Raw genomic sequence first — 16,176 nt, forward strand, 5'->3', positions numbered from 1 at the left:
CCCCGTCCAACATTCTAAAACTTGACCCTCCCCCAACCATTGTATCAGTTAAGTTACATAACAGTGAGGTGCATTGTTATGTAGTTTAGGGACAGAAAATACTGGGGGAGAGCTGGCCTTTTGGGAGGGAGGGTCGCAATTTATCATGCGAGCATTTTTGAAGGGGCATGATAAGTTCATGTATAAGTTTGTGGGAGGGTCAGCATATTGTGTGCAATGAAAAGAAGGCCAGGTATGCATGGCTTATATAGCGCTTCACCCAACAATATCAAATCATTTTAAAACATGGGAGTACTATCAGGTAACTAGTTTTTCCACACAAAGCAAGCTATATCTTCAAGCTATATATTTATATATTTTATGTTTGCTAATATATGTAACAATGACAGTTAGAATAGGGTGGTTACAAGTGCATATGTGTACAAGAAATTTGATTTTGGAATTTCATTGAAATGTTGATTCACTATACATTTAGTCTATGAGGGATCAATATTTTTTTCCAAGTACAAAACTAGCTAAATTTCTGTATTTATATTCATATTGATGTTTGATCATTCATTTTAATGTACCTGATTAGACTAGGGTGGTGACCAGTGCATGTGTATTTGATTCTGAATTTCACTGAAATGTTGATTCACTATATACACTGTAGTCTATGAGGAAATTTTGAAGAATGTTTTTTTCCAATACAAAACTAGCTAAATCTTTGTATTTATAGACGTTTGATAATTCATTTCAATGTACTTAATTAGACTAGGGTGGTTACAAGGGCATATATGTATGCAAAAAAATTGATTTTGGAATTTCATCAAAATGTCATGGTTGATTCACTTTTCATGGTAGTCTATGATAGCACTATAGTAAACAATTGTTTCCAATATAAAGCTAACAATATCTGTGCATTTATAGATGTTTGATAATTGATATACACTTTGCCACCTGTTCTATATGTTTTTGTCTCTTGTCTTCCATCAGTTTTAACTGTTCAAGGTGATACATGTAGGATACCACTGCATCTTCTTTGCTTGTGAAGCTTATGGATAATGTGTATGTATTTAGGGGTGGACCATTTGATGTCCTGGGCGGGCTTGGAAGATTTGGGGGAAAAAAGATGCCAGGTGGAGTTGCTCGAAAAAAAATCTGGCTTTAAGTGGCTGATGGAAAACAATTATGGACCATTGCGACTCGGAAAAAAAAACCTTGGCAATTGTTCGATGCACACTGTAGCATCAATAAAAATCAAGCAGTAGCTCTGGAGTTTTATATAGCATAAACCATTTCAAGCTTGAGGAACAATAACTTAGAATTTATTAAACGAGGAACTGAAATAAATACACAAACAAAAACACTGAAAAATTGTCAAAAGTTACAGCTACTATCACTGTAGCTTTCAGCAACTGAAATCAAGAACTCGTCTGAAGTGGTCTCATTGAGGAAGATTTTCACACTATTTCAGACGGCTTTTCTCTCAGTCATCTCCTTTATATTCTAAATCACTGAATATGAACAATTGTACAGTATACACGACCTTCTGATTAGAGGAAGTATGCTGAAATTGAAATTGCTCACCAGTGTTTTCGAGAAATGTGTAAATCTGAATGTATGGATTTTGTCAAAATACCCAGAAGAGAGACAGCCTGCCATGAACTGGGTCAAGTGGACTCAGTCAGTCAAGTGGACTGTTCAACTTGCAAACTAGGACACTTGTCAGACAATGACATAGTTTTTTCAAGCACAAGTAAATGCCATAAATGTACATGATTTTACAAATATATGTAGGATACCATCATCTCTTCTGATGACACCAGTGATGTTCTCAGAAAAGTTTCACTGTAAGTTTGTTAATGCTTAAGTAGAACTCAGTAATCATGATCAGGTTGTTTGATTTGTGTTTTCAGTGTGTTACCCATGGTATAAATAAGATCTATAAACTGATATTTTGTAAAGTGAATAAAAAATGTACATGTATTTACATATTAGTTTCTTGAATATAGTCTGTGTGCGATAGAACAGCATCTTGTTACTGGGTGTGAAAAACCAAGCAAACAAACATTGCACCGAAATTTGGTAAAAAAAAATATATCTCGAAGAAGGAAAGTGAAAAAAAAAGTTGCCAGCATATGCCCTGTAGAAAAAAATAATTCATGGTGAAGCAGGTGGGGAAAAAAATAATGGCTCTCCACCAATCTTCCAAGCCCCCCCCCAGGATATCAAATGGTCCACCCCTTACAATGTAAAAGGATTGGTGTATGTCGTTGGTGATTTTCTATTCAGGAAATATCACATGGACAATCAAAGGCTAGGCTGTAAAATCTGCTTCTGTTAAAGTGACCCTCCCCCTCCCGACCAAGATAGGTTAAAAAGTGACCCTTTAATTTGACAGTTTAATAAAAAAGACCCTCCCTTAAATTCCCTCGGCCCCTGTAATTCCTGAAGGCTCCCTATACATGTACGGCTAACATAGCCATAGACAGAAGAGAAACTATACTGTCTAAGGCATAACCAAGTGGCTATGGCTGCCGGGCTTTGACTCGGCGAATAGTCATAGTCCACTGCTGCAAAGAAGAAAACCTAAAAAGTGTGAAATTGGGTGGTAAATAAAAAGCTTTCACACCTTTGGTTTTATTCTGTGCAGCAGTGAACTACGTGCGTTTTTGCCGGGTCCAAGCCCGGCAGCATATAGCCCCTCATTTTAAGGCTAGCCGACACGTAAAGTAAAGTAAGCCTTTATTGAAATCGTATCCCAGTTGGGATCTTGATCATAAAGTACAATAAAGGTTTTGCAAAAACAACAATGAAAGAGTATATATATATATATATATATATATATATATATATATATATATATATATATATATATATATATATATATGAGGTCAACATATTACAGGTTCATAAATAGTTTACTTTGTTTTTTTTATTTTGTCTTGTCTGAGTTTAAAACATGTATGTATGTATCCCAATTCACATAGTGATGCTTTATCTGTCCTTGAAAAGATGCTTATAAGGTCTTGTGTGCCTCTGAATGCATTTTACACATGTTTAGTTTACTGAAAAAATCATGTCTAATGTCTGCGTAGCCTTTGCAATGAAAAAGAAAATGTATCTCATCTTCTACTTGTTTGTTTTGGCAAATTGGGCATGCTCTGTCTATGACATCAAGGTTTCTATATCTACCTGTTTCTATGTGTAGTATGTGTGCACTAATTCGTAACTTGCACAGGGTTGATCTGTGATCTGGGTTTTTTATAACATGAAGGTAGCTTTCGAGAGAGAAATCTTTTTTCAACTCTCTGTATGCATATGCAAAGTTTATTTTTATGGTGCCCTTGTCTGGTGTCATCATGAATCAATTCAAATGCACATTTTTCCACATTTTTCAAATAGCTGTTTAACTTTAACATCGAAATTAGTTTTAAACTGTTTGTCATTTTCTATTTTACATTCATGGCATCTCTAATATTTACGAGCAGCAACGATTGTTTAATGCCTAATACCCAATTTTCTGTATGTGCAATTGTCCAGTTGACAGCCCAGTTCATATGCTTCACGAGTCAGTGTTGTATCTGCTTTCTTACTTATTTTTAACCAATATTTGACCATTTGTGTTATGCTTGAAACAATTAGAGGATTTTTACCCAGTTCCATTAAACATGCTATGTTGGATGCTTTGTTATTCACTTTAAGTATGTGTTTGCAAAATTTAATGTGCAACTTTTCAATTGTGTTTGTTAAGTTTGTGAGTATGGTTTTTGCATTTGTGCATAATGTCCGCAGTCAATACTTCTGTACGGTATAGCAGAATAGGTTTTATCATGGCATCAAACATCTGTAAATGGACCTTAATTAGAATATTTGATTCTGCAAAGAGTAACTGTCTCAATTTAAAACATGCCTTCATAGCTCTGTTTTTCAAATCAATTTGTGCTCTATTTAGTTTTCCTGTAATATTTAACTTTATGCCAAGGTAAGTATATGTTGACACATTTTCCAACTCATTACCATGTATTGTAAATTTAAATTTGTTGAAAATTTCCCCGATTTGTTGAAAACCATGATATAGTAATAGCCGTGATTCTTTGTTGAATAATCAAGTCGTATACACATTCCACATGCGAATGTTATCCCAGAAAATGTGTCAAGCGCCTGTGCATGTGGGTTTCGTCGACCAGCGTAATTGATGATGGAGGTACTAGGTGAGCGCATTTTTCAAAGTATGGAGTGGTATGTGTAGTAGTATTAAATAGAAAAAATGTTCTATAACAGGTAAATATCTTGAACTTTTGAGAGGGCGATTCAATTACTGTCGGAAAATAGTCTAAAATTGATGCCTGCCGCAAAGAATAAGATTTTACTACAGCGTCATCGATGGATCACCCTTCCTGCGCAATGGTATCGACCACGACATCCGATCAAACCCCGAGATCGCGAACGGATTGTTTGGCGCCAGAACATGTTCGCCAACTGACTTGTTCCCATCCTCGAAACCTCTTCTTGACGACGGACCCGACTAGGTATGTTGTCACTTTGGTGTGGTTCTAAATGACACTTAACTAAATTTCACAGAGAGGTCACGTCTTTTGAATCAAACTCGATTTTATCCCGAAGCCTGGCGTGATGTGAAATCGCCGGCGAATAATACTCGACCTTGAAGAGCAGTGCATATGTGACAATGGTATACAGTGGACACAAAAAATCCACACCAACCAGCAGCTGGAAAAGTGAATCGATTAGAAGCAGTTGTTCGGTTCACAGTTTGGATCCTCATTGTATGAAGTTTTTCAGTGAAAATCCGAAGTTTATCTCCACTACCTCCGTGATACTTCACAAAGGTCGACTGAACATCCGGTGACAAATGCTACACCGGGCCCAAGGAAGCATTTTGTAAAGACAGCTTTGAACACGCTTACTGAGAAAAACTGGTTTGAACTTTATCTTTTTGAGACGGTTTGGAACCATTATGTTTCTTGTCATACCTGAGGGGAAAATCGAACGGAAAAGGCAGTTGAAACATTATAGCATTACACAGTCTGTGAAGGCCATTGTTTGAATTTAGCGCCAAAATTCATGCCGAAACACAAAGAGGCCGTGCCTGGGCAGTTATCGGCCCTATAGTATCAATCACGACTTGCAGGTTGTGGGAACACAACCCCCCCCCCCCGCCTCCAACACACACATACGCGCAGCACACAACCAACTGTACCTCTGGACTATTGCAAGCTTCCCTCACTTTTATAGCAAACTAATTTTGACTGCACTGTTGCTTTATCACAATATCCTGCATGTGATCATCTATTTTCTACATCCAATCCACTTCCTGCATAAAGCTATACAATGATATTGTCTGTACATCACATGGTCACACCTGCAAAAAAGGCAATGTCATGTCAACTGGCCAGTTGTTCAAAATTTACGTGAGGCTGAAGACATAGATCTACAATCGTACTTTTACTTTTTACACTGTTTATTATGTATCTCGTTCCAAAAATAACGTAAAGACTAAAGTGTCATTGAACTGTAATTGTTTTCATCCACAGAGTAGAGTTTGAATCAACAATCTGGCGTCCATTGGAAAGATAGCTATGAAGTACATACTTGTATCAGGTGGTGTGATCAGTGGGATTGGCAAGGGTGTAATAGCAAGCAGTGTCGGAACCCTACTCAAATCATGTGGACTTAGAGTAACTTCTATCAAGATTGATCCCTATCTCAATATCGATGCTGGAACATTTTCTCCGTATGAACATGGTAAGTCTAGTGTTTTAGCCATATTGAATGTGGTAAATATTGCTATTGAGTGCATGGCATCTTTAAGATGATGATGAATTTAGTTAAGATCTCCTGTGTAATTTTGATATTCCAAAAAAATAATGCTAATTTTGAATATTAATGCCACTTAACCCTTTGAACCCGGCTCGGACATGTCCGATGAAGTCATAGAGTACCAGGTGGTCAGGGTGCAAAGGATTAACAGGTACTATAAGGCATAAACTCATGATAGTTTTTTTTGCAACTTCTTTGAAAAATCAAATTAATGGCAGACCAGAACTGCATGGGAGAAAAGATGAAATTGTCTGTGTAGAAAGGCTTTTTATGAATGATTCAAACCATGGTAAGTCCATGATTTCTGCAGAAGTGAGTGAGATGCGATTGTTGACTGATATGTAATCCTTTTTACAGGAGTGAGCAGTTCATTACACTTGAAAACTGGGTCTAAAGGTTAAAAATTGTAAATCGTGCACACACAACCAACTGCAACCAGTTTTCAGTGAAGTAGCATACTGATACATTGTCCTGACTTATTACTGTTCCGCACAGTATGTTAGCTCTATTGCTGCCACTATTATAAAACATCAAAGTACATTCAGATGAATTTAAACATTTTCACTGTTCCATTTGCAAGTTCTAATTAAATCAATTGTAGAATTTCCAGTCAAGCAGTCGGGGAAAATTCTGGTTTAGCAGCACGTCCCCGCTCACTCTGTTGAATATAAAGACGCTATTATCTTTTTGTGTCATGCACAATGATATATTACAGTACAGGTTTCAAATGTGTGGACTCTGTAAATGATCAAACAAACAGGGAAATTCCCTATATCCACACCACCGTGTGACTACTTCCCAATTCTGTTACGATTCAAAACTTTGTGTACCACACTACATACCCTTGTACAGACCAGTGTTTCAGTTAAATGGCAAGTAGCTGAAACTTTCGATGATTTTTTTCATTTATTTTTGTTTCGTTTGTCGATTGCATGAGCTTGTTCTACTGCCCTCAGTATGTTGCGACACACCCACTATTTAGCTTTACATGGCGTTTCTACATGTAAAATGCAAGTTGTTTACATTTGAATTCTAATACAGACCATAGTTCACTTGTCAACAATAACAGTGCAGTCTGCACATGAAGAGGCGCAAAAGTATTGTCTCACACAAATTGTGGAATAGAACAAGAAATTTTAGGTGGAAAAATCTTCAAAATTTGTTTCTAGTGGCCCCTTCAGGGTGTTATCTGGTAAATTTACTTGGATTCCCCTGTCATGTTATGGAGTTGCAGTGTGCATTTTAGTGAAATCTTAAGTATAAGGGCACGAGAAATGGCACTTTGGTTTGCAAACCATTTACCTGTGTACCCAAACGAAAATATCGGAAGACTCTGTTCAAACCTGTACGTATGTGTTACATTTACAAAATGTAGTATATAACAATTTGAAAAGAGTTGCAGTCATGTGAGATTTTCAGATTACCACACTGATCAATCAGGTGCCAGTGCAAATTATCCCAACTTTACCATTTCAATGTGTGTCATCGTATGACAGTGAATAAATATGTTTTGAATATCAAAAGTACGTTTTATAAACTTGAACTTATAATATTTTGGAAGTGTAAATTTCAACTCTATAAAAAGATGATTGAATGATACAGGGAAAATGTCTGATACTATAGACCCAAGAGAAAGACTATGCTGAAATAAACATGTTACATTTCTTTGTAACCCTTTGAGTGCCAAAGTCAATTTTTGACACCTTCATAAAATGTACCCCAGTAAAATTTTTTCAGAATTTTGCTAAAATTTTGATGAAAAACTGTAGCCAATGAAATGTGATGTCTGTTTGGTCCAAAACTATCAAAAAAAATTACAGAAAAATTCATAAAAATTGATAAAATGTTGCACTAAAATTTTAAAAGGGAAAAATTACAGCACTCAAAAGGATAAAATACAAAAGTCAGTGTGTGGAAAAACAGGAGCCTGTGTTCATATTTACTTTGATTCCATTTTGCGTTCTACAGGTGAAGTCTTTGTATTAGATGATGGTGGTGAGGTCGATTTGGACCTGGGAAATTATGAAAGATTTTTAGACGTGACACTGCACAGAGATAACAACATCACAACAGGCAAGATTTACCAGCATGTCATCAACAAAGAAAGGAAAGGAGACTACCTCGGCAAAACAGTTCAAGGTAAGCATAATAACCCCCCTACCCCACCCCCAAACACATACATATTGAATTTGCTAACCTTTGCAAGCATTGGTTTTTGTGTATGTAGCTCTGCACATGCCATAATGCATATGCAGTTAGGTTGCCAAGTTATAAGAGCTTTATGATTTTGTATCAATATTTTATTATTATTATTATTATTAAAACCGTTTTGAAATGCACTGCACACACATGTCAGCACATTGTACAACAGAATAAAATGTAAATAATAAAAGTACAACCACACGCGAAGCTAAAAAGAAAAAACTCACTAGATAAAAAACAATAATTAACCCTTTGAGCGCCAAAGTCTATTTTTGTCACCTTTATAAAATAAACCCCAGTCAATTTTTCTCAGATTTTTGCCAAAATTTTGAGAAAAAACTGTAGCCAATGAAATTGATGTCCATTTGCTCCAAAATTATCAAAAAAATTACAGAAAAATTCATAAAAATTGGTAAAATTTTGTCGGGAGAAAATGACAGCACTCAAAGGGTTAACCCAACAAAGCCTTTTAAAAATTACAATAAACTTAAGTAAAAAGGTAAGCTTTCAAGTTGCACTTAAAATTGTCAACAGTACTTGATTTCCAAAGGCAAATCATTCACAGTGTGAGCGTGAAAACAGAAGATGCCAGGACTGTATATCTTATTGAAATATAACCATGAAGTGGTGTTAAATGTAATTTCTCACTTGATTGCTAGTCTCTTGCTGGTACATATAATTTAACCTTTTCTCTCAAATAAACAGGGTATTTCCATGAACAATTTTGAAGGCAAACAAGAGTATTTTAAATTTAATGCGGGCATCTACCGGAAGTAAATGAAGATCTTTAAGTATTGGTGTGATATGGTCAAATTTACATGTACGAGAAACTAATCTTGCTGCAGCATTTTAGAGAGACTGCAGTCGAGAGAGTTGCCCGTTGGGAATACAAATCAAAAGACTGTTACTGTAGTTGGGGGATAACACAAATGCACGGACTAGTTTTCCAATTGTAGGTCTAGCAAGTAGTTTACGGATCTTAGCTAGTTAGTCCATGCAAAGAAAAGAAACTTTCTGAAAAACACATTAACATGGTCAGACATGCAACCATCCCGTAGTCAATCCTGTAGCGAACTGGTAACCAATGAAAAAATCGAAGAACTGGAGTTATTTGTAATATGTCATCCCTGTAATCCATTTTACAGTAATCCCGCTGACAAATCAGCTTGCTCATTTCTGTCTGTGAGAAATTTCTGAGTCAAATGGCTGTAACTGTTCTTCAAACTGTTAATGTTCTTTCAGTGAGAGATGACAGTCCCCACCCCTACAAATTTTTTAAAGTTTTAATTGAAAGTCAGCCAATTCACTTTCGGTCTAAACTTCACTGTCACACTGTCAGTTAGTGACCTACCCCACTAGTTATTGGTTTTGTAAATATCAGTATCTGTTTTTTCAAGCAGCATTTCATGAATATTGATGTATCTCCAATACAAGAAGATTTAAATATCAACAGCTATTTTTTAACATCATTATGTGCAAATCACTATGTCAGTGTCAAATTTTAAAAACAATATCTTGCTATAGTTTTGAACTTGAGTTTGCAATGTTTTTGTAGTCATATTATACTTTTTAGTGTATTGCTAAGTGTTCAAAAGAAATTAACTCGGCCTGGGGATGATTATTCATCACATAATCAGGGTTCGCGCTAACGTTCGCCACAGTCGCAAATTGCGAATAAAAGTCCGATGTGGCGAAAAAAAATTGCTACGCCTTCGCCACGCGTGGCGAAAGCTCGTGACCGGGTGCCGTGTTGACCCTAGACGCCTTCGAAAGTCACGTCAGTCCTGCGATCCCAGACTGACGGTTTTCCAGAAGGACCGATAATTTTGACATGCGGGTGTTCATTGTGATCGATCCAAAATATGTACTGGATTATTTATGTAGCCTACTATTCTAACAACTAGTCGTTTTTACAAATAAGTCTACGTTATTTTCTGCAATCCAAATTTTCCAGCACAAACTCTGCAAGCATCGTACGAAACATTTGACCACGTACGTCGCGTCAGGATGCAAGTACTGAAGGGTAATTTGAGTTCACGTCGGCCAGTATACAGTCCAGCTCAGAACTCACTTTCCGACCTCGTTAACGCGAGGCTAACGCAGAGCTAACGCAGCGTTAGCGAGCTCTGTGACCATGCGTTAACGCCTATTGTTAAGCCAAACAAAAGAAGCTAACGCGCGCTAACGCACAACAATGGCTGGTGCCCTACCCAGAATATTCATGATTAAATGGTTGACACAATAGCTAGTGGCGCATGAGATTTTCAAACTCAAAATAAAATGTTGTAGTTGGTGAAAAACTGGATGAAATCGAATTCCAAGCATAAACAGTGGGAAACATTGCATGCTCTAAAGGGGGTATATCTCAGAAGTACGTAAACTCTTTAATAATTTCACATGCCGATTTTAACTTCACGTAGGCGACCTAAAGCATGGACGTAAAGTCATGTACAAAGGTTGGAAAATGAACAAATTACTTCAATAGTTGCAATTGTCGTTGTTCAAAACACAGTGAACGTTTTGTTTCTCCATGTCGATTTTGGTACGTAGCAAAACATCAGTAAGAAAGTGTCATTGACATTACTTCTACCAGCGGTCCTCCAAATTATTATTATTATACAGGGCTCGAAATTAACGGTTGTCAGCTTGCCCGGGACAACTGAAAGTTGATTCCGGGCAGGTTAAATGTCACCCTTGGCTGCCCGATCGGGCAAGTGAAGTTTGCTGTTGAGCGGTAATGATTTTATGATTGAGTAAATAAACATTCACTGCGTCCCAGTGTCTGGCTGTCTCATGTGTCTGGGACTAGTGCGTTCAAAAGGTCAAAAGGTCATGAGGAGCTGACATTCAGTCATCCGCATTGATCATGTCAATGCATACATGGTGTGTGGTAATGGGAACTACCGGTAAATGGAAGAGCCAGTATCAAACGATAGAATGGTCTTGAAACATAGGAAATCACTCCCTCTGGAGAAAAATCAATGTGTGCTCACTGCCTTTCAAACAGGGTTTTTAAAGCCTGTCACAAGGGGCGTAATGAGCAATGAATAGAGCAGCTCTCTAGTTCCTCGTAACTTCGCTGTCTCTGTCGAGTTAATCAGCGGCTGTTCACAATGGCAAAACAAATGACCTTGATCTCATTCAAATTTCACAAAAGTCGTGAAAAGGATGACAGGAACTCAGTTGAAAATACTGTGGAAGCGAGAAACACTAAAGGAGATCGTAGTGGTGGTGATGAACAAAGACAAATTCCGGGAAAAGGCAAGGAGATCACTGAGGACGCCACTCGGAGTACCGATACTGCAGATTTTTCTATGGGCAAGTTAAAAGTAACTTGCACTTGCCCGAAGGGCAGGTGCTCAGGAAAGTTAATTTCGAGCCCTGGAATATATTGATATCGTTATTGTCCACTGAAGACTTTCTAAAAGTTTTAAAATAAAATTAATACTCTGAATAACTGCTGTTCAGATTTTTTAAATATTTTTTTTTTTTGGAAAAGGGGAGGGGAATAAAGAAATTATCGGAAATCATTGTATCGGAGTCATTATTTACTTCAAAACCATTTCGCGAACTTTACTTCTTTCCATATCTGTTGGATTACGAAAATTACTTTATCAATTCGTTTTTGTTTCTTCAAGGTGTGTTTCATTGCCGAAAGTATTTTATCATTGACTGAGGCTGACACGAACCTCGGAGACATGAAAAAGATTTGTTTTTTAGTTCACGTAGGCCTAATCACGCACGATCCCTTTTGTACAGGGACCGTGACGTAAATATACACAACGCTGATTGTAAATCCATGCCCAAGGCCGATGACAGGTTATGTTAATCTCAAGAAAATTGTACATTCAAGTTTTTATACAGAAAAGAGATTCGTGAATTTCAGTGCCAGACTTGTGCAGTGCATCTGTCTTCATAACTTGTGTCGTTCTCTCATGACGACGACAATTAAAGTACGGTAGCATCGGAGAAGGAGCCAGCACCACTTCGTCGTCCTCAGGCAGCGTGATTGATTCATCCACCTTACAAACCGTTAGCTTATTCGAAGTATGAAGTTCGTCGTTACTTGCATTTATTAAGTTCACGGAATTATTTTTTTACCTTTCAGTTCGTTTAAATTTTCAAATGTAATGCTAAAGTTAAAAAATTACGTCAAGTGGCAAAATAATTGCAATTGTTAAAAAAAAAACTGACACGAATTTGCACTGAAAATTGTCGCATACTCAATCGAGATGGCCTTTGACACATCACCTGATCAGTGCCATGTCGCCACTGTAGATGTATATTGAATAGGCTGCGATTCCTGATTGGATAGGGGAGGTCATGAACTGACGTGATTTCAGTGTTGGAATACAATAGATTTTTGATCGGATTTTGGCACCCTGTATAGTTCACTCGCAGTCACATACTCGCACTCATACATCGCACACAAAACTTTGTCAGAGTTGTGAATAGGGTCTACGTCGCGTCGTAAGTTTTGATTTATATGGGAACAGTTCTAAAATGTCTGACCGTATTGGGTATTGACCGACATGCAAACAGACGCAAATATAACTACACGGACGGCAAGACGTAACATGAAGTTAGCTTTATTGCAAAATATAGGACAGCACGAAAAGAACATAAAAACTGTAGTTTCTAGCTTCATGAATAGTATTTAATCTTTCCTTGCAAGTAAGAAATTACAATACGAAGTCTCAAGTCTAAAACAAAAAATTCTTTCAAGTTAAACTGATGTTTTCACGTACATTACAACGATCTCCTAATACTTCCGCAGAGCCTTATCAATGTCTACAGTACAGCGTTTCCAAACACTAGCGCGGTCGGCAAGGGCAACTGGTTGCGGATAGTACGTGAACACAGCTTGGTATATAGCGTCTCTCCGTCGCGGACTCAACGCCTCCTTCTGCAGGCCTGACAACTATTAACGCTTACCGTTCTGTTAACCCTCTCTTTGGGTTTATACACAAGGTACACAAGGCGCTTCGCGAAGTTACCTATCGAAGAGGCACCCGAAAGTGCCTTCTGAACCTTATCCAAAGGTACGGTAACTTCAGGAAGCGTCTCTCTTGAAGAGAGGGCTACAGGCACAGGAAGATGAGAAACGTGTTGGGGTGGCATCGATGGAGTGACGACTGGTTGACTGTGAAACTGTAACCGGCGTGGTGCTGGGACGGAGGACGGTGCGGTCGGCGACGTAGGTTGGCATGGGAGGGGACTGCTGTACTAATTGGAGCGGGAGTTTCCTGGGAAGATCTATCTAGTAAGCACTGGAGCATCTGCATCAACTCGTCCTGCTTCTTCTCTAGCCGCTCCAATCTTTCGGACACATCTAGGCTCTCCTGATTCTGACGGTTGACTGTCTGCGTTGCCTTGTCGGAAATGTCGGTGTCCGTCTGGGTACTTGTGGACTTCAGTATGTTATGTTGCCTGCCGTACTCTTCTACCTCCCGCTGCCATGGACTGCTTCCATTTCCTCACCAGTTAAAATGAAACGGGAACGTTGGTATGGAATGTGGGTACGATGAAGGGTTTCATCGGAAGATTGGCCTGGATCGCCGTCCGCCTCAATCCTGAAGGTCTGAAAAATAAAATTCGTGTTGAACAGTGTAACATTGATGAACACGCAAATACATCAAGATCGTTTCTTAGCTTACTTATCGGATCGCGTTTCAGATGTGTAGACATAACGACGTTTTTATCTCTCTGTTGTTTGCTCTTCTAATTACTTTTACGAATTTGGTTTTGAATGTGAGTTATACCATACTGAAAATACATCTTTAGCTGACCTGGATTTCTTCTGCCTTGAACTGCTAGTAGTATCACTACGTGACTGTTGATCAAAAAAAAAAAATACAAATTACATTTTTACCAGTAACGGTACCAATATTTAATTTGCAACCCGGCCGATATCGCAACGTAATGAAATGGAATCCAATACTAAGGTAAGATGGCGTATGTCCTTTTAACGTGTTTCAGCCGAAATATGGGTAGATGCGCGTTGGAAAAAATAGGCTGACGTGACTTATGGATTATCTCTGTTGGTAAATAATATCACGAATAATGCAGCGTGCCGACTTACCCTTTTGCTGCCTGTCTTTGTTTTACGTCTCGTAGTTTCATCAGACATCTGTGGGCATAAACATCAAGAGTTAGTATGAAACAACACAAAAACGCCGTCTAAAACTTGACCCGACTTAACAATTGGAGCAAGAATTTCGTTCGGAGTCTATGACATTTGCTGGGATACCGTACCCGCTCATCGTGAATAAAGGCTACTTCGATTTCATAATGAGACTAATCACGGTGGAGGGACCGTGGACTAACTTACTCTTTTCGGTGATTCGCTAGACGGAGCTGTTTCTGGGGCTCATCGGTTGAAGGACCTGCCTCTGCCAACATATTACCAAATTCTGCCTCTTTTGTTCCGAGATCTTCTTTGTCATCTGTAAAAAAGGAAACTGACAAGATTAATACAAGCAACACTACTATGTTTGATCTAAAAGTTGAAACATTGAATGCATATCAACCGAGGCTAAAAAAGCCATATCAGTAATAGGCATGTTAATGCATACAACATACCTGACAGTGCTAAGATTTTAGCATCGAGCTTCTTGATCTATTTCCCTCCTTCCACACAACCTTGACCTTGTAGTCGGCATCAACTGTACCATCAATCTTCGTAACAGGCACGATGCTCGTCTTTCAATTAATGTCGAACAGGACAAGAGCATACCTTTGTAACCGGGAAACGGTGCGAGCAGTCATGTTCGGTGCAGTGTAGAATGTATCGAACTGTGTTGTAGAGTCGTGTAAGTCGTAATTTATAGAGTTTCAAAATAGGTGTGAAAAGGCGGGGATGCTTTTATTGCCCAAAAAGGGATATACTCAAACGTTGATCAACAATGCGTTCAAAGTGACTTAATTTACATAAAACAAAAGTCTGCATGACTTTGATCTGGGGCCGTCATTCGTTGGTGATCTGACGGATTAGAATTTTTATTTTTTGTACTGCACATAATGTTCAAGGGTATGCTTCAGAAAAATATCCTGTTGTTTGTAGTACTATCAAGAAGAATGCTATAAGTTCCAATATTGTAACCTATGAGCGTTGCGCGAGTTGATACGCAATGCTATATTTGCTACCGCATATTTATGTGTAAGTTCCACACTTGGCCGGGACGCGTGTACACATCCGGACTTCTGAAGTTTTAGAGCGTTCTTTTGACCCTCCACTTATGAGGGCTCATTTTGAAGCCTATGGAGTAAATAAAGGTTTAGCCAACCTGAAGTATTGTGGAAATCGGGAGTTTTACCCAAAAGAGATAACACCGTGATGGCGGTGATTTTTATTTTAAAAATATCTCCTTGCCCTTCTTGTACCAGATTTGCACGGTAACCCGATTTTCATTCTCTATTCGAAAGAGTGTCATGGTAAGTTTGCTTCAAACTTTCTCTGAAGTTTGTCTTCTTTCTATTTCTTGGCGCGAACTGACATAATAGTGGCGTGGTATATTATTGTCGAGGCTGTGGCACGCGACCCGACACTTCACAGTTTACATCCTTTGTCGGCGTAATTTAAATGGGCGGGAAGATCATCAAAGTTAATTGAAGGCATTTAGAGCTCGTTTAATGTGATACACACTCAATGCAAACAAGTTGCATTATTGATAGATGCGTTAAAACATCATCACCAGAGAAGAGGGCCGGTCATTATAAAAGAGATCATGACGTCATCATTTGTCTTGTGTCGTTTATGGTAAGCCGGTTTCTTTCACATTTTGATGAAAGACAACTTTAAGTCGAGTCCAGGATGTGAAGTACCATGTCAAACAAGTCCGTGTAACCCGATTTTCAGTCTTTATACAAAAGAGCATCGTAAGCTTAAGATTGCTTGGGCAAGGAACATTTCAATCTGATTAAAAACATATGTAAAGTATGGTGACGTCTATACTTACGCGTTATTGTCTTACTGCCACCTTCGACAGCACGAGAATACCGGGTAAGTATTCACGTCGCCGTAATTTACATCTGGTTTAATCAGATCGGGAACATTTCAGCAAAACTTGAGTCATTCGTGGCGCGAAATAACATAATAGTTGCGTGGTATATTATTGTCGAGGCTGTGGCACGCGACCCGACACTTCACAG

General features: G+C 38.3%; 2 protein-coding genes across 2 annotated transcripts in view; one reads left to right on the forward strand and one right to left on the reverse strand.

Annotated features, from left to right (window-relative positions):
* The window catches only part of LOC139142158 (biotin--protein ligase-like), a 635,662-nt gene that overhangs the window by 400,773 nt on the left and 218,713 nt on the right, over nt 1-16,176 (reverse strand). The gene's annotated exons all lie outside the window — the stretch shown is intronic.
* The window catches only part of LOC139142160 (CTP synthase 1-like), a 35,852-nt gene continuing 24,060 nt past the window's right edge, over nt 4,385-16,176 (forward strand). Inside the window, exons 1-3 of the mRNA XM_070712013.1 lie at nt 4,385-4,514; nt 5,538-5,748; nt 7,792-7,962. Coding sequence (XP_070568114.1) covers nt 5,583-5,748; nt 7,792-7,962 — 337 coding nt within the window. The 5' untranslated portion in view covers nt 4,385-4,514; nt 5,538-5,582. The remainder of the gene's footprint in view (nt 4,515-5,537; nt 5,749-7,791; nt 7,963-16,176) is intronic.

Source organism: Ptychodera flava, chromosome 10 (assembly GCF_041260155.1).
Source record: "Ptychodera flava strain L36383 chromosome 10, AS_Pfla_20210202, whole genome shotgun sequence".
In the NCBI taxonomy this organism is placed as follows: Eukaryota; Metazoa; Hemichordata; class Enteropneusta; family Ptychoderidae; genus Ptychodera; species Ptychodera flava.